We start from the raw sequence: 18,502 nt of genomic DNA on the forward strand, positions 1-18,502 counted from the left end.
GCAGGTGATGCCCCCACTGCCACTCAGTCCTTGTCAGCCAGAGGTGCTGATCCCTGTGTCACTCAGCCACCTGCACCAAACTGCCCTTGTGCCGTGGATCCCTCCAGAATAAGTCCTGCTGCATACATGGTCATGGCCCAGTCTCTGGGTAGAGCCCAGACACGACCTCTGGCTGTGCTTGGAGCCTTTTGGGTCTTCATCATTTAGTAGCTCTCTTCTAAAGCCTTGCCATCTGGTCTGAAGTGAATTGTCACCTTTCCTTTCCTTTTCAGAAAGACAATAGGCACTGCTGAGGGGGGATCTCAGTGTGACAACAGCATGGATGCAAAGCTTCTCTCTGCAATTCATCCACTTGTTCATTCTTGCCTTGTAGTTCAAAAACCTCATAATTATCTGACATCCTCTGCTATTAAAACCTTTGCTTGTGTAGGAGTTGTTTTTTGTTTGGATTGCAGCAACAGGCTTTTAGTCTTTGCTTCCTGCTGCTTTCTGACAGCCGGTTTTGACAAGCCCTTCAGAGTCACTGCTGCTTTGTTAATTTTCTGGCTTTTCACCCCCTCCTGCTATTATTACTTTACGCTGATGTTTATTTGACCACACACTGATTCAACACTTACAGTTACCAATTAGGATCAAAATATTGCTTTGACATTTACCTGAAACTCAAGGTCTTTGTTGCTAAGACATCCAACTTCATGGAGTTTCTCCAATGCAAGGCACAGCATTGCTCATAATTTTATTTGTTAGGGGAAAGTCCTGTGATTAGTCCTGTGATTAATGGTATCCATAACTGACGTACATCTTCCTTGATGAGCAATTTGCTTACATTCATGGGCAAAACAAAACATCTCTGCACTGAGAATGTTTCTGATTATTACACCTTTTATGAGTTCTTTCCTTGCCGTCATCAACATTTCATGTTGGGGACACATACCAATTTTAGAAGTTATTATATTAGAGCAAATTGAGCAAATGGCAAAGTTCCACTATTGACAATCATTGGTAGTGATTCCAGGCTTAAAATTAGCTTTTCTTTTCTTTTGTTTTTTTCTTTTTTTCTTTTTTCTTTTTTTCTTTTTTTTTTTCCTTTTTTTCTTAAACTGTTTGATGTGAACTATCTAAATTACTTTGTAGATCTCTGTGTCTAATTTCCTCAGCTTTCCTCACCTTCTTTTAATCTTTTCTTACCCTCTTTTCTACTCTGGTGCTTTTTCTGCTCCTTTTCTGCATTTCCTTCCTGTGTGTGCTACAACTGCAATTATGATTCACAGGGCCTTAATTTGTTTACCTGTATAAATGCAGTTAGAACTGAGAGTGAACATGGTAGAATTTGACTGAAATAGCATGCCAAAGAAATACACTGATGAAGCAGTTCAAGTCTCTTTCCTGTTTTCTCAGGCTGTTTGCAGATTTAGCCAGACAATTTTTATGGATGCTTGCAACTCGAAACTGAGAGGATTAGAAAATTTTATATTTCAAAAATTAAATTCTCCCAACTCAAGGCTGATTGAAATCAATGGTAAAGCTCTCAGTAATCTTGTTAGAAACAGAATTAATTCAGTGGTTTTAAATGTCTCATCCTTGGTTTCTACTCAGTCCTAATGCTACAAACCATCATTTATGGAAGTTGTTCTTACTATGAGGAAGAGGTTTATTGTACCACCGCTGAAAAAATGCAGAGCAGCAGCTTGGTCTCAGTCTTGCAGTCTCACAGTGAGACACACAGCCCTGTAAGCTGTGCAATATTTCCTTGGTGGGGTGTTTTGGATATTCATAAATCTGTATTCTGTTAATCTCTGGAGTACCTGCTGGAAGAAGAGCCCTGTGTTCAGGGCTGGACACAGGGCTGGACACTTAGCTTTGATCTGACCCTAAGCTCAGCTCACAACTCTGTTCTTTGTCCTTAATCACTGAGAAGTGTCATACCCACACCCTCGCTCACCCTCACTGGATATTTTTGTACCTCAATTAGATCTCCCACCCTGCCACTTCAAAGCTGGGTATATTAAGCTGGTCATCATAAGACATATCTGCCATTCCTCAGGGGTAGTCTTCCAATCTCCCCTTGGATCTTGCCCAAAATGTGAATGTCCTTTAAACTCGGTGCCTCTGCTGCTGTGCATACTCTTCTGCAAAAGCAGCTTGATAAAAGGGGGACATTAAAGAGTGATTTTACAATTCGTTTTGCTTGATGCACAGATTCACCCCCCTCCAACCTTGGAGCATTTACTTAGATTTCCTTTTAGCCGTTACATGCGGAGTAAAGACATACGGAAAGGACTTTACTGAATGTTTTAATTCTTCATTTGATCTGCCTGAATGTAGGCTATGCTCTAGGAGAGTTCACCTCTGGAGGACACACCAACACCAGCCATTTATCTGGATTAATGCTCACTGTTTCAGTTCACAAGCAAATATCTAAGCCCCAAATATAGAATTTAAATCCAATTAAAAAGCACAATTCCAGCTTGGTTTTCCCACACTTCTACCCTCTCTTCCAATGTATCATTCAGTGATGCCTTTAGCAACTAAAAGATATTTTTAAGGCCATATACTTAAATTTCTTTTACAAAGATATATATTTGAAGAAACCATGTTTCTATATCAGTTACAGTGTGGCAAAAAAATGTGTTAGACTGGGGTATATGGGAGAGAACCGCAGTGTTTATTTCAACAGCCCTCAGAGTGAAGGTGTCCGAGTAATTTTCTCATGTTTTCTTCACAAAAATATTCTACTCAGAAGTCATACTTTGAGCAGGTCAGCCGATTAAAAACTGCCAGAGAAATACACAAGTAATGGGACTGCCTGATAATCCAGAGCACTGCATTACCCTATAGCCATTATAGTGCAATGCAGAGACACTGATATGATTCACAGAATCCAAGAATGGTTTGGGTTGGAAGGGACCTTCAAACTCACCCAGTCCCACCCCTGCCATGGGCTGGGACACCTTCCACTGTCCCAGGCTGCTCCAAGCCCTGTCCAGCCTGGCCTTGGACACTGCCAGGGATCCAGGGGCAGCCACAGCTGCTCTGGGCACCCTGTGCCAGGGCCTGCCCACCCTCACAGACAGCAATTCCTTCCCAATATCCCATCCATCCCTGCCCTCTGGCACTGGGAAGCCATTCTCTGTGTCCTGTCCCTCCATGCCTTGTCCCAAGTCCCTCTGCAGCTCTCCTGGAGCCCCTTTAGGCCCTGCCAGGGGCTCTGAGCTCTCCCTGGAGCCTTCTCTTGTGCAGCTGAGCACCCCCAGCTGTCCCAGGCTGGCTGCAGAGCAGAGGGGCTCCAGCCCTGGAGCATCTGGGTGGCCTCCTCTGGACTGGCTGCAGCAGCTCCAGGTCCTTGTGCTGTTGTTCCCCAGGGCTGGGGCAGCTCTGCAGGTGGGGTCTCACCTGAGTGGGGCAGAGGGGCAGAATCCCCCTCCCCTGCTGCCCACACTGGGGATCAGCCCAGGGCACGGGGGGTTCAGGTCCAGCTCTCCCCCACAGCACCCCCAGGTCCTTCTCCCAGGGCTGCTCCAGCTGCTCATCCCTATCCTGGATTGATCCCGGGGGTCACCTTGGCCCAAGTGCAGCTCCAGCACTTGACCTTGTTAAACCTAATGAGATTCCCATGGGCATATTTTAACACCCCATGTTGTTCCTTCTTAATTTCCTGTGCTAATAATTGCTGCTAGTTAGACTAGAGGATGGATGTGGCCAGAGAGATTCACCAGCCCTTGTAATAAGCCTGGTGACCAGCAAAACTATCGGGGTCCTGGATGCCCTTTCTTTTGGACAAAGCGTGCTGGCAGATTGCTTCCTGGATGTCCCCATAATGCCCAACTGAGAAGTTAACTTTCAGTATTGGCAACACCAAATGTTCACACGTCTGCTTGCCAGGCTTCTGAAAGAATGAAATTGCATTAAAAAGGAGAAGTTTAAAAATAACAGTCTGCAAGGTGCTTTTGTGTTGACTTCTGAGATAAGGGAAGGGTTTTGACTTGTGTTGTCAAATATTTCTCCAGCGTTTTTAAATTTCTACTCTGCTATTGGTATAGTTTCCAGGAGAAACTACATTGGGGTTGGAATGAATTTATGAAAGTTTGGAATACAGGGGCTTGTGATGACTGTGTTTATGCACTGGCTTAAAAAAAAAAAAAAGTTGTCCTTCCAAACAGGCAAAAGAAGCACTATATTGTGACTTAGAGATGCCATCAGATGACACATCCTTTGCTAGCATGGCCAACAAATCAAAGGAAGGACCCAGTGCATTTAACAACTACTGTAGATGTAACACTGAAGTTTGAAGCTTTTACTTCTTTGGCCCTGTGGTTTCCCATGACTCCAGCTTTTTGCTCTTGTGTTTTTGAGAATGAAATTTCTACCTCCTCACACATGTGTGTTATTTATGAGCACAGATGATTACTGGCCTTCAAATTTGTATGGGGAGCCTGGTATTGTTTTTATCCAAGGACTTGCAGAGTCTATGGGAAGTAAAAATTAATTGTTTACCCTAGTAAGGTGATGTCTTGTAGTTCTTGGTATCTTTTAATTGTTTTTGATGAATGTGTCATACTCACATTTGTATGTTAAGAAATAGGACATGAGAACTCATGCTGATAGTCTTAACTTAATGAATGATATCAAATATCAACTGCCTCATTTTCTTGCTAGAGGGCTGCAGTTTAGCTGGCAGAATGGAGAGGAATTGGCAAATTGGACCGGCACCTTTAATTTCACGGATGACGGAGCAGTGAAGAGTGGCAGTGACACAGGCACCAGGTACCAACACCCGAGGGAATGACTGTAGAGATCTCTCTCCTTGTACGAACCACAGATGTGAGCACAGGCTGTATGAAAAATGACATTTGCAGTGTGCTTTGGCTGCTTGGCACTGCTCCCCATGGCACACAAGATGTCAGGGATGCCCAAGCACTGTGCTGTTTTCCCCCTTGGAAGCCTTTGGAACATTTTGGAATATGCCATAAACCTACATGCAGTCTGCAGGAGGTTGGCTTCTACGTCCTGGCCTCTCCTATTTCCCTACCAATTCTATGTGTCAAGGTGTGGCAGTATGGGAATATGGGACTTTGGCAGAGAATGTCCCAACATGACAGTATTGGTGCACACAGAGCACACTGGGGTATCTGGTCTTTATAATAAAACATGTATTGACGAAAACATAGTTTAACGTGAATTCTTTTCAGGGCCTAGCAGGGGAAAACTGTTCTGTCAAGATAAGACTGGAGTATTTCCTTTATTTACACTATTTGACAACATGAGAAGCACTGATGTGCTGCTGCACTCTTTGTACTTACTGGTTTGGCATGGGCTCACGTGTCTGCAGGGTCATGTCCAGACTCAGAAAACTGACAGCAGTTGTGCCTAAAGAGCTCCACAGTTACCCCAGGCCATCTGCATAAACCCAGACATGGGTATAGGGTGGATATTTGGGCTCTCTTCCTGAAACATCAGCTACAGAGGTTAAAAATCTTGAGTCGTGTGTAGCATCAAGTTCAATAAGTAGCAGGGAAATCTTAGAAAGAACTGTAAAATTAAAAAAAAAACCTAAAAACAATTAAAAGAATCTTACACTTAATACTTGTGTATAAACAAAGCTCTGGGTAAATTACCCATTTTATTTTAAATATCTTCATTTTGTAACCGTACACTGCTACAGCTGTGGAGCTGATAGCACTTCAAAGGCAAGAAGTTGCAGAGTCTAACCTGCCAGAAATCATCCTGTCACAGCAATGCTGCAGTTCCTGTTCAGGCTCTTGGTGTAATGTGATCCTGTATGAGTGCTGCCCACTGCTCTGCTGCTTGGTCTTGTAAAGGTTCTCTGTAAGAGGAACCAACCTACACTGCAGTTTTTCATTTAGAGCAGGGAAAAGAAAGGCTCGTGTGTATGTATGTGTGTATCTATCTTCTACCCTTGGTGCCTTTTCAGTGTCTGCATATATAGTCTGTATTTACAAAGTCTTCTGTTTAGGCACTTGGCATATGAAAGAACTCAGCATGACACAAAGACACACATCTTCTTGAAGGCATGAGAAAATAAATAAACATAGATTTCCTCCTCTAGACACCTTTGACAGAGGCAATTGGACCATCATTGATTGCAGGACTGGGAACCAAAACCCTTGAATACAAAAGACACAGTCATGAGGGGCTGAACCACAGTGCTGCTTTCAGTCTCTTCAGCCTCTTCAAAGACAAAGAGGTTCAAGGTGCAAGTGGTTTTTACACAAACAAACTGCACAAGCTAAAATGAGAGTTTAGATACAAACTCAAAAATGTTATAACGTCAATGAAAAAAGTGAGTATTCCAAAGCCTCACATGGCTGTGTCTCCACTGGAACATGCTCCCCAGGGAATGGTCACGGCCCCAAGGCTGCAGAGCTCCATGACCGTTTGGACAGTGCCCTCAGGAACAGGGTGGGATTGTCAGGGTGTCTGTGCAAGGCCAGGAGCTGGACTTTGATAATCCCTGTGTGTCCCTTCCAACTCAGGACACTCTTGTGATTCTGTTACTGACAGTGGAGCTGAAAGCTTTTCAGTCAGGGGTAAGTCTACCTGCAACATATTTCACACCTAAGTGTTTAGAGAGAATATTTATCATTTTGTCTACTGTATGAAATCCAGGGATACAGGAAAATAAAAAAGTACTGTATAAGAGTGGAGATGAAACTGTGGTGACTACTGCAGAGCTGTGTCAAAATTGTTTACTATTTACCTTTGATCACCTTTCTAACTGTGTTGTCACCAGATATCTCCTGAGAATCTTAATCTGACACTCAACTTTAGGCTGTTGATATAAAATGAACAAGTCTTCCTCTAATGAATAATTCTTTCCCCTGAATGGAAAACTTGCAGACTACATTTTACAGAACTGATTTTATTTGTATATATTTACAGGACTCCAGAGACATGTCTGAAGTGCACAAAACTAATTATATGTCAGCATAAGCACAGTGAGTACCTTTCACTGTGTGGCTCTGCAGTTTGCTGTGCTATCACCTTCTTGTAAAAGGTGTGGTATTTAAAGATAATCGAAATAGATATTAATATGATTTCCGTTAACCTGTACCATTTATATATATAGAGAGAAACACGTTTATTCATGCATATGTGGTTTCAATTTGAACATATTCTATAGCTACTCTTTATCTTTTAATTACATAACTTAATACAGGGTGTAGAGACACTGACAACTCATCCTGTAGGAGTGAATTTTTAGATGAAAATGAAGGACTTCCAAAGCAAAAGCACACTGAAAGAATGAGTGCATTAGAATTGCAAGTCAGCCAGACTTCATGAGAATAGTGGCCATATGAAAACCAATGAACAGTGAAGATTAAACACTGCATGAAAATGGTTAAGTAAGAAAGAGATGAAGATTATCATGTTATCTGATTTCTGCACTGATTCACACCTTAGATAGAAGCACAGAATGGTTTGAGTTGGAAGGGACTTTCAAACTCACCCAGTCCCACCCCTGCCATGGGCAGGGACACCTTCCACTATCCCACGTTGCTCCAAGCCCACTCCAACCTGGCCTTGGACACTGCCAGGGATCCAGGGGCAGCCACAGCTGCTCTGGGCACCCTGTGCCAGGGCCTCCCCACCCTCCCAGACAGCAATTCCTTCCCAATATCCCATCTGTCCCTGCCCTCTGGCACTGGGAAGCCATTCCCTGTGTCCTGTCCCTCCATGCCTTGTCCCAAGTCCCTCTGCAGCTCTCCTGGAGCCCCTTTAGGCCCTGCCAGGGGCTCTGAGCTCTCCCTGGAGCCTTCTCTTGTGCAGCTGAACACCCCCAGCTGTCCCAGGCTGGCTGCAGAGCAGAGGGGCTCCAGCCCTGATGGCTGAGGTCTGAAGTCAAACACACTTCTCTCTCTGGGCCCTGCTCTGACAGCTCTGCTGTGCTGGGGTAACTCAGCTAACCCAGGCTTTTCATCACAGTGCTGAAGACAGTTCTTCAGACTCTGTAGGAGCAGTCCATGGAAATAAAAGCCTATGTCATGTATGTGGTGCACCAAGAGTGTGGATCCTCTTTATGTCCTCTAATATTGCTGTGAGCAGACACTTGACAGATCTCAATTTGCTGGGCCTTTTTTGGTACCAGAGTCTTCATTTTGATTCAGATTAGGTTGCTAAAGGCCTTCTAGGCAGCAAAGTAATTGTGAATACTAGCAAGAAGTAAAAGTGAAACACAGGAGCTCCCCAAAACCACAGGGATTTTGGAGGGCTACAAAGGAGGGCTACCCACTCAGATGCACTGACAACCAGTTGTTGAACACACTGGCTTGTTTTCAATTCTTGTGCATCACCCATTACACTATCTTTTGCGTTTTACTTTGTGCTAAGCATTATTAAACCTTACAGCATCCTTGTGGAGAGAATCAGGTAAAGGGTTCTAGCTGATACTGGTTACATACCACCACTTCCCAGAGCCCTGACTCCTCTCCTCTCCTTTTGACACATTTTGCAACTTACTGGGATTGTGAGTTGTCATGTTTAAATAATTTTTCACTGGCAAGAAGCTGCCTTAATGACAGAATGACTTATCTGCTATATTAGTTGGTTTATGGTGTTCTCTTCAGTCTACTGGAGCTGAAGATAAGATTCAACGTAGAGCTTTAGTGGTGAGACCACAGAAGCCTTTGATGGGTGAGAGGAGATTATACTTTTAGGCCTGTCAATTTGTACACTGAACTCTTTAGTATGACAAATCTGAAGCTTTGTCCCCACTGGCTACAAAATAAAAAGTAGAATCATTTGGATTTATCAAATACACATTTTATAAGAAAGGGCTTGGGATTTTCCTTAAGTCACATTGCTGAGTTCCTCATACAAGGATCCTAAAATCTAAAGAATCACAAGAGGGAAAAAAATAAGAGAGAAGCAGTTGCTTGCAATGATAAGCTAAAACGTAGGTTTTGAGATGTCATTGATGTATAAGGGTTGTCATGAGTTTTGCTGTGCCTTCTGGGTGGGTGGTCATATGGATAACAACATCAGCAGATTATTTCAGTCAGAGTGAATGGGAACGGGCTTGATTAAAACACCCAAACAGCAGCTTATTAAAAATCAGAGAGTTTTGAAATGAGATTGGGGAAATAGGGCTTCCTGAAGCATACTCCACTGCTGCTTGAGAGGAGACAGTCTTGCTTTGATACAGTGAAAGACAAGAAGCACCAACGTTTCCCTAAAACTAGAATTCAGTGTTGTCTCCAATAAATCATTCACACACTGCACAGGGGGAAAACCTCCAAATGAAGACGGGCGTCAGTCTGTAAGAGAGGACCTGGGAAGCACAGGGGGTGGTGTGTTGATGGACTGCAAGGTGGGCTTATCTCCAGGGAAAAGCAGGAGGCAGCCTGGACTTTGCTGTGCCGTTTAGGGCTGTTTCTGCTGGAGCTGCTGCTGCTACACCCACGACTGCTGCAGCGGAGCTGTGTTGGGTAGAGTGTTAGGCTGAAATCATGGAGAGGCTCGTGTCCCAGATCAGTGGACAGGTTGGAAGGGAACAACGTGCCATTGGCAGGAGTGGATGTTTGGTCAATTCACATTGCTAATGTGGTGATGAGCGGCAGAGCCAAGCAGGTCCAAGTGATCTGTGTGTGGAGACATGGAGACAGGGGATCATAGTTAGAATGGCAGTGAGCAGCCAGTGCCAGTTTGCTAGGAGCTTCCATAGTTGTGATGAAAAATATATCCTCAGGGTGTCACAGCCATCATCTTGACTGCACAGATGTTTGAGATGTCTGTGGAGTCATGGGACCAGGTCAAGAAAGGAATCCAGAAAAGGACCAGCTCCGGGGCACAACAGATGTGTGCACTTTCCACTTTTCGTGGGAGGTTCAGTGAGCTGTTCATGAACAGTCTTTAAAGGACAGAAATTTAAGAGCCACTCCCACTCTGTAAAAGATCAAACTTAGGAATTTAGGGCTGTTTCATGGAACCACTTTTGGTTTTTTGAAAGCAAAAATTTTAACTTGGAAGACAGGCAGAATATCTTGGTCCTTGTCTTCATGGATGGACATATTTAACATCATCTATTATCAAACCCCAGAAAAACTTATGGCTCTGTAAGACCAAACATATCAAAATATCCTGAGTGAATGATCAGTGGGTTCATGAATCAATAGCTTTTAACCTCAGCTACAAGAATCTTCTGGAAAACTTGAGTCCCTATACAAGAATTCCAGATCCTGAATTTTAATTACACTGGTTCTTCCAGAAAGAAAGCCAGTCTCGAACTAAAGATGCCATTTCTATCTTTAGCTTCCAGGCATTGAATACTATTTTTCCTTGCTATACTGTATTGAAAACCTTCCTGACACTGGTAATTGCTTCCTGGTGCAGTATCTCCTTACTCAGTCACCATATGTTTAGATTAAGCTTCACACGCCTCTCATAATTTTTTAGACTCCAGATAATTTCTGTAGGTCCTTTTGTAACTCTCTCCAGTGTCTCAAACCCCCAAAGATGAAATGTCAGAACTGAGTGCATTAATTCAGAAGAGCTATTACTTCACAATGTATACAGAGATATATGACCATTTTCTCAGGCTTATATTATAATGTTTTTACATGACACAGCTTATGGTGGTGTATTCTGTTCCCACTTAACAGACACATACTAGAAGTTCATGATCAGTTAGACAGCTAATATACCTACTAGCAGTAGAGATGAAGATGGTAAAGGATTTAAACCAGTTACTACCAGTGACATTGTCATCAGCACGTGGTAGATCAGAGGAATGTGAACTGCCTTTTTTAACATTTATTGTCCCCAAGGATGAGACAATCAAATAGTTTCATCAGGCTGTGTAAAAGAAGCCTGCTGCTTCTCCGGTCTCCTCTGTTGAGCTCACAGCTCCTTCTCTCTCAGTTCAGCCTTTCAAGCACCATCCTGATTTAGACAAGTCAGCTCAGGCCCTCAAATAGCAGAAACAGCACAAGCAGCAATGTGATTGTTTTGTGCCACAATCCTAATGAAGTTTAATTAGTCTCAGAGCATCAAACATTCCTGCTTCCCTTGCCACATCTAAGTCAGATTCTTTACCAGCTGAACAGGGATCATCCCTTCCCAATGGGACAAAGTAATCTTGGGAGAACAGGCCATGCAAAGTGGTAGGATGCTCTTATTGAGGGAGAAAAATCCCTCCCTTGAACCTTTTGACCAAATCTTGTGGGTTTTGATGCTGTCACATAGAAGTATTAACAGAAGCAAAGGCCAGAGGGATTTGGTCTCTCACAGTGGGCTGTGATGAAGTTGACACCTACTGTCTTCTACTCTGGATGAATTTTCCAGGGCCTCTATGATAGGTTCCACCCCAGCAGTACTTTTGCTACAGGGGCCTGAAGATCCCATGCTGGCCTTGCCAGATGATATGAGTCCCCTGTGCTTTGGGGAAAGTGCTCTGGCACACTTGGAACATTCCTGAGGAAGGAAGGTGAGTCTCGACCCAAGACTGCCTATGGATCTGCCCATACTGATGAGTGCAGGCACTGCTAATTGGACAGCACTCTTAATAAGTATTTAGTAGAAGCCTGCAGGGCTTGGTTCATTTATTCTTATTTCTTAGTCACTGGATAACGTATATTTTTGGAAAGATCTTTGTTTTTCCTGCAGGGTAGGTGGAATCCTTCCTGCAATGCTCTGCGGTCTGCCGCGCCAGTGCTGCAGCCTCGCTGCAAACAGTGTCGAGAACTGGCACTGCAGGAAAAACAAAGATGGTCCTGCTTGAGAAAATGGTCCTGCTTAAAAGATGCCTGACCATTGCACTAAATTATACTTTAAAACCTTTGTTCAATATATCAGACAAATCAGTGTCTCAACCCAAGCATCACTTGAAGGTAGGATTGAAGTCTCGGGCTTTTTAATTCATGTAGTGTGATCAAGAAAAGCTTACTTCTGATCAAAGCAGGAGCAGCCCAACTGCAGATGATCAAAGACCTAAGTGTTAGCTGATGTACTGAGAAACCAAATGTGTCTCTCACTAGCGAGCTCAGTAGGCAGCTACGCTGGAGGTGAGGTTGCAATGGGGGAAGTGAAGGTTAGAAAAGAAGAAAGTTTCAGTCAGTCAAAAATGGAAAATTACAGAGTGAATAGCATCTAATTTCTGGGCACTCAGTGCAGTGAGCTGTAAAAAACCAGTCCCCTCTGAGCACTTGCAGCTTTTGTGGTGTTCAGGCGCAGGATCTGATCCTGGAAAAGTATTGTACGTTTGAAAACTACAATTGACATGAGCGGACACAGAGCAGTGAGTGGTGTGTAGTGTCCAGTGCCCTGGGAAAGCACAATCCTACATGCAACTGAGCTGGTTGTTGTGATCCATTAGCAGTTGTGTTCTCTAAGGTAAAGAATCATGAATTCTTGTACTGGTTTTCCTGTAGACTTGTGACCTTTAAAGGGATAAAAGTTATTTATTTTTCATCAGGGGAAGTGGAAAAATGCAGGGAGAGGACATTGTGGCATTGACAGATCAACTCTGCTTTATGGATAATAAAACTTGACTGTCATTCTTGTAAAGCCAAAACACAGACCCTTTCTGTTGCAAAAGGAGTAAGTAGTATAGTCAGATTTGTCACTTGTCACTAATCAAGAGCATAAATCAAAATAAAATGAACTACACCCTTGTTCTTAGCTCTTAGATCAGACCGAGGAGTTTGATGGGGAGGACAGTTTCCATTTGCGCTAATAAAGCTTTCTGACAGGCAAATGTATCTTTATTCACAGGGAACTACATGTTTTAGAGTAGGAGTTAATAGGCAGAAGGAGCTCTCAGAGACCAGGGAGTGGGTGAGACTGATGCTTCCTCTGGGAAAGTGCGGGGGCCTGATCTCCAAACACTCCCTGCAGGACCAGACCCTTGCAAGAGGAGGATGTGGGTTTAAAGGACATCTCTGGAGGTTGAGGGAACCCATGCTCCTCGTGCCAGAGCCTGGTGTTGTGCAAAGGCTGCATTCTAGGAAAGCACAACGTGAGGCACTTCTGTGGGAAGAGGTTGTCCGGTGATTCAGGGAACTGACTCTGCTAATTTCCCGTGGTGTCTGCAGCAGGAGCGATTGCTGTGAAGCAAACAAATAGCATGAACACTCCTGCGAGAAAGCAAGGAACCCTTTTTTCCTGAACCTGTTGACCAGAAACTGTCTTGAAAAATCCTTAATGCTGTTGCAGCACCATTATTACTTGCAATCGACGTGTGGCAGCATCCATAGCATTATGACTAAGGAGGTTTTAGTGGCTGGATGTCTGCTCCAGTGAGGTTCAGGGCTGATGAAGGACAGCCCAAAGGATGTTTATTCAATAGCTTGGGATCACTAAGATAGCTTCAATCAAACTGACCCCCCTACGGCCAGCAGCATCTTCTCCCCTCTCTGTGCAGAATGACACTGCCACTGGTGTCCCCTGCCTTTGCTGCAGGAGGCACATGTCCCATCAGTGATGTGTCACCCAGCCTGTCCGATGGATCCTCCCTCTGCACTTCCACAAATGGTGAATTCAATGCTCCCAGTGGCTCTGCAGGAAAGCTGAAGCTGTTGTGAGAGTTGGAGACTGGCAGGACAGTCCTGTGCTTTCCCCAGCTGTAGGCTTATGGAAAAGCTCTCCTAGAACTGCAGTGTTGCCTCATGGATTGATTTCCTTTCAGATCCAGAACTGGTTTATTTTTGACCCAATCCTTTCCTCCCTAAACTTCTGCTGCTTTGGTAACACATCCTTTTTCATTTCTATTTTTGGTCTGTGGATTGAGTAAACAGGCAGCGATCAAAGGGAATGGCTGGGACACAGGAAATTTCATCTCCATTTCATAAAATGACGTCTTTGACTCCAGTGCCACAGGCTGAAGCCAGCTTTCCCGTGCTGTGGTGCTCCCACGTGACAGCATGTGCTGTTTGACATCTGAGCTGCCGCTCTCCAATGTAGCAACACAGCCAGAAGTGCACAGGAAAGATAAAAATAAATGTTAATCTAGATTTCTGCTCTGCTTATCTGTGCTGAGGCACATTCGAGGTACTGAAATGAAGTTTTAGGTGACAGGTGAGGATGAGGCTGATAGACATTGCTATCTCCTGCACACCCTGAGAAGCAGGAGGGGTATGCAATGTGCTCAGTGTTGTGTGGGGGTGTTTACCTGCCCCTAGTTGCTGTGTAGAGCATGCACATCCAGGGTACCGGCGTTGTCTGACTCAAAGAAACAAAGAAAAGAATTGATTCTGCAAAAGACAGACAGAAAAATGATTATTTCAGGAGGATGAAAATGTTGTCTGTACTGGCAGCCAAAGGGAACTTCTTCAGCCCTGGAAAATTCTGTGATCAGTACGAAATTGTTCTCTAAAGAAAGATTTTGGTTTAGGGAAATTACTTGGAGTACATCCATACAGGGCTTTGGCCTGGTGCAAGCAGGTGGACTTTGAATCCAAATCCAGCTGAAGCCTCTTTCACATGTTGCTCAGCTCCAGCTCAACAAGACAAGCACACAGGAGATGTGCCAGGGCAGTGGCTTTCAGCTGCTCCTCAGTAAATGCTGAACGTCCAGGTGAACAGCTGGAAGGGGAATCTAAGCCTTTTGGTGAGAGCCCAGGTGACGATTCACGTTAGAGCTCCCTTCAGGAGGCTGAGGAAGTCTTCTCACAGAGTTCTCACTGATTATGGAATACTTTAACTACATAATTTCCTTTACAAAACTCATAAAAATTCATTTTTGTTGCCTTGAAGTCTACACAAACACATTTCCAAATAGCCACATTTTTTAAAGATGAGCTATTGGGTTTTTCTGACTTCTTTACTAGGAATTTTTTTATTCTCCTCCTGCCACCTTTTAAGCATGGGCTTCCTCAGTCTCAAGGTTTGAACCTCTCACTGTATCACAGAAATGGTTGGTTTGAGGTTTGGCAAAGCTGAGGTGGTGAAAACCTCAGGGAGAGGTGAAAGAGACACTTTCTAAAGCAGCACTTGACAGGACAGAAATGTTCCCAGTTGAAAGCAAATGGCTTTGGGAGGCTCTTGGACTTTTTTCAGTCACACGGGGGTCAAATACGAATTTTGATACTATTTTGCAATTATGACACAAACCTAAAATACAACACTTTCAGTGATGGCTTAAATTAAGCTTTACCACAAATCTTATATTTCCTATTGAAGATACAAAAAATAGTTTGGAGTTACAGCCTCATGAATTCCAGGATTTTACAGAATCCATCAAAAGAACTTGCTCTACCCTTGTTCATAATACCTATTCCTCCAGGTCATCTTCTCTTAGTTTTTCATGGTCCTCTCAAGTGCTTTATGGGTATGTGCAGGTCTTAGGAATTAGATTTTAATAATAGACTTCTAATGATTAGGAGTGAAACTGATACAGAGCTTGGTTTAAACCCTATATCTTGTTTGTCATTTCAGTACAGACTCACTGAGTTCACTTGGCAGCCTGGGCTTTCTCTTTTCCCTAAGCATGAGTAGTTGTGGTTTTCTTCCCCTTCAGTATAGTGACTAAGGTGAAGAAATTAACCAAAAAAATAAATATTTATGTCTATATTTTAATGAAGAATATCACTATTATTTGTGCTGTGTCTGAGCATTCAAATCCTTTTGTTCTCATTTTTCTTTTTTCCCCAGAAAATAATCCCTGTTTCCATTCTCTTCCAAATAGACAAAAAGAGTAAATCCCAATTAAAGGCTCAGTTGCTGAGGAGCTATGGAACAGCCTCCACAACCTCTAGCACTTTTATGGTACTGTTTTTTCCAACCCAGCACAGTCAAGCACCCAAAAGATGGGAACAGTATTCCTTAAATGATCAGTGCTCTTGCCCTGACTTTCAGTTCCAGCTGCCAAGTGCTGACTGCTGGAAAACGTAGCTGGTCCTTGTTGTTGCTTCAAGATAGATGAACTCCTGTAGGAATGGACAAACTGGGCATGGGTGACAGTTCTAGGATCAGCAAGGACATCTGTGCTTTCCTGTGAAGGAATAAGCTGCCTATGGGCCAGGCAGTGCAGCCTCAGGTTAGGAAAAAATCATAAACAACAAATTTCAGTAAAATTCTGTTGATGTGCAAGAAAATTATTCTAGTGTAAACCTTATCTATGGTATCTTTTCTTCTCCTTCCTCAGGTATTTTGAGTTTTATGAAGGGCCTTTGGAATACAACTCTACAAAATGCCTGGAATTAAGGCAGGACATCATTGAGGTGAAGGTCTTGTCTATGTAAGTATGAACTAAATGTAGAAAGTAGAAGTATTTAGCAACAAAAGTATTGCTAAAAATGTTACTTTTGAGGCAGCATGGAATGGTATCTTGCAATGACATTGTCAAAAGATACAAGGCTCAAGAGATCACATCAACAGGGATGTCAGAAGGGATTCCTGACCTTCTCTTACCTGGGCGAGCAGTGTTTGAATTTCATCTGAAGTCCATTTAAAAAACATGGAAGCTTTTCCTGTACATTGGAGCATTTTGGTCATACCCAGTGTTATTGTTGGGAATTACATCCAGTGCTTGCAATATCATATTTCCAGTAATTAAAGAGTAAGAACAGACAGACTGACTCATGCAAGTGTCCATCTAGCTTAAGGCTCTTTCATTGACAGTGGCCAGTAATGGAAGGAAGCAAAAAGCTCAGCCCTTCCTGATAATAAATGCTGCCATGGGGACTTGTGGAGTGGTAGAAGGAGTCCAGACTGGAGTAATCAGAGTGGAAAATAGACCTCTCTATTAATTTCTTTAGATATTTTCTGAGCCCATTTTTATTTTTGACCTCATCAAACAGCAGAGAGTTTCACAACTCAAAAGCCCTCAGTGAAAAGGTAATAAAATGTGATTCTGGGAAACAACAAAATATCTCTAAATTGTGTTTTGTGGTCATGTAAGTATGTCAGGAAAGGAGTGAGTTGAAGGAGATGTATATATGAAACCACAGCAAAGGAATTGGGTGAAAAAAGTGAGCTTGCCAGTGCTGAGCACAGCTGTGTGATTTTAGTGTTTCCTTTGTGCATTTTCAGCATTTCACTGAGTTTAGGTGCTTAGATTATGCCTAATCCCTCACCACATCTAAAGCCAGTGGTTTAGTAATATTACAGGCAATGCACAAGGTCTGCAAAGTGCACTGGGAATGTCAGCTCAAAGTGCAGCTGTATAGGTGCATAACATTAAGCACCCAGGGCTACAGAAAATGCAATTTGTTGCTCCAGGTCTGCGTGAACCTGAGAATGTCTCCCTCACTGACTTTGTGCACAGAAAAATGTAGGTTATGTCCTTGCCTTCTGTACTGGATGAAGGATGCACGAGTAACACACTTTGCACGGCTTGCTGACTTGCAGTGCTCAAAAATAAAGAGGAGGGGTGAGAATGTCACACTTCTTCCAATGTTCTGCTGAAGATGGGGAGCTTTGAATTGCCTTTTTTTTTTTTTTTTTTTTGCATACTTATCAGACAACACAGAGAATTCCTCACTTTTCTTCCTTTTCTTCATCTCACCCAGCGGCCCAAGGAAGGTAGTTGGCTCCGGCTCCGCTAGATACGAATTACCCTTAATTCTACAGTAGATGCTATTTGACATTAAGATCTTTGCTGGTCTCTTCTGACATTCTTGATTCAAATGTGCTATGTTTCCCAAGTCAGCCCTTATGGTAATGGAAGATTTCCAAGTTAATGTGCTCTTGTGGGCTACAGAAAGTACAATATGACCTAATTCCTTCCTGTGACTTCCACAGCCTGGGAAATGCTAAGTTCTACTCACTTTAAATATATAATTATCTTAAAAGTCTTTGCTTTGTTCAAACATTAAAAGCCCTCAAGCCTGAAGAGAACTCATTAAGACCTATCAATCTAGCAGAAATCACAGACCTCCAAATTTCCTAGCCAGATTATGCAGTTGCTTCCTACCTCTAGATATTTGCAAAGCCTTCGTTATCTCTGTTGTCCAAATGCACAAGAATATGTGCGAACTTCAGCATGGAAGTTCTTGGAATTGGTGATAGCATCAAAAAATGAGTCATCCTGTATCAGCCTAGTTGAAATAGGAGTGTCTTTTTTTTTTCTTTTTTTTTCTTTTTTTTTTTAATGTGACTCTAGGTATATTGATTAGCAGAGGAGGAGGGAGAGATCCTTATGTAAAGAGCTTTTAATTTCCTCTTACCATCACAGGCTCTTACCCTTACACATGAGCTCAAATACTGTTCATAAAATAAATATACCTACAGTGCTATGCTGTAGGATCTCACAGATAAGCTCCACCTCACCAAAATACAGCCACAGTTGGCCAAATGCACCCCCTTTTCCAACACCCCCTCCTGGGTCCTTCTGCTAGGTGCATCTTTTCCCTCAAACCAGCTGACAGAGATCCATTTGCTTCCCAGCAGATTTTGGTAGAGTAGATGCTTCTTGCTCACTATTGCATTTTTAATCCTGAAAAAATATGGAGAAAGCCTATCAAGGAGAAGAAATCAGTCCCAAACATCAATTTTTGCGTACACAGGACTTAGAGTGGCTATGTCTGAGCAGAAAAAGGAATAAAAA

General features: G+C 43.0%; 1 protein-coding gene across 1 annotated transcript in view; it reads left to right on the plus strand.

Annotated features, from left to right (window-relative positions):
* ST8SIA5 (ST8 alpha-N-acetyl-neuraminide alpha-2,8-sialyltransferase 5) overlaps positions 1 to 18,502 on the plus strand; it is a 63,294-nt gene that overhangs the window by 32,916 nt on the left and 11,876 nt on the right. Inside the window, exons 3-4 of the mRNA XM_069002150.1 lie at positions 4,657 to 4,764; positions 16,100 to 16,192. Coding sequence (XP_068858251.1) covers positions 4,657 to 4,764; positions 16,100 to 16,192 — 201 coding nt within the window. The remainder of the gene's footprint in view (positions 1 to 4,656; positions 4,765 to 16,099; positions 16,193 to 18,502) is intronic.

The sequence above is a fragment of the Aphelocoma coerulescens genome (genome assembly GCF_041296385.1).
Source record: "Aphelocoma coerulescens isolate FSJ_1873_10779 chromosome Z unlocalized genomic scaffold, UR_Acoe_1.0 ChrZ, whole genome shotgun sequence".
In the NCBI taxonomy this organism is placed as follows: domain Eukaryota; kingdom Metazoa; phylum Chordata; class Aves; order Passeriformes; family Corvidae; genus Aphelocoma; species Aphelocoma coerulescens.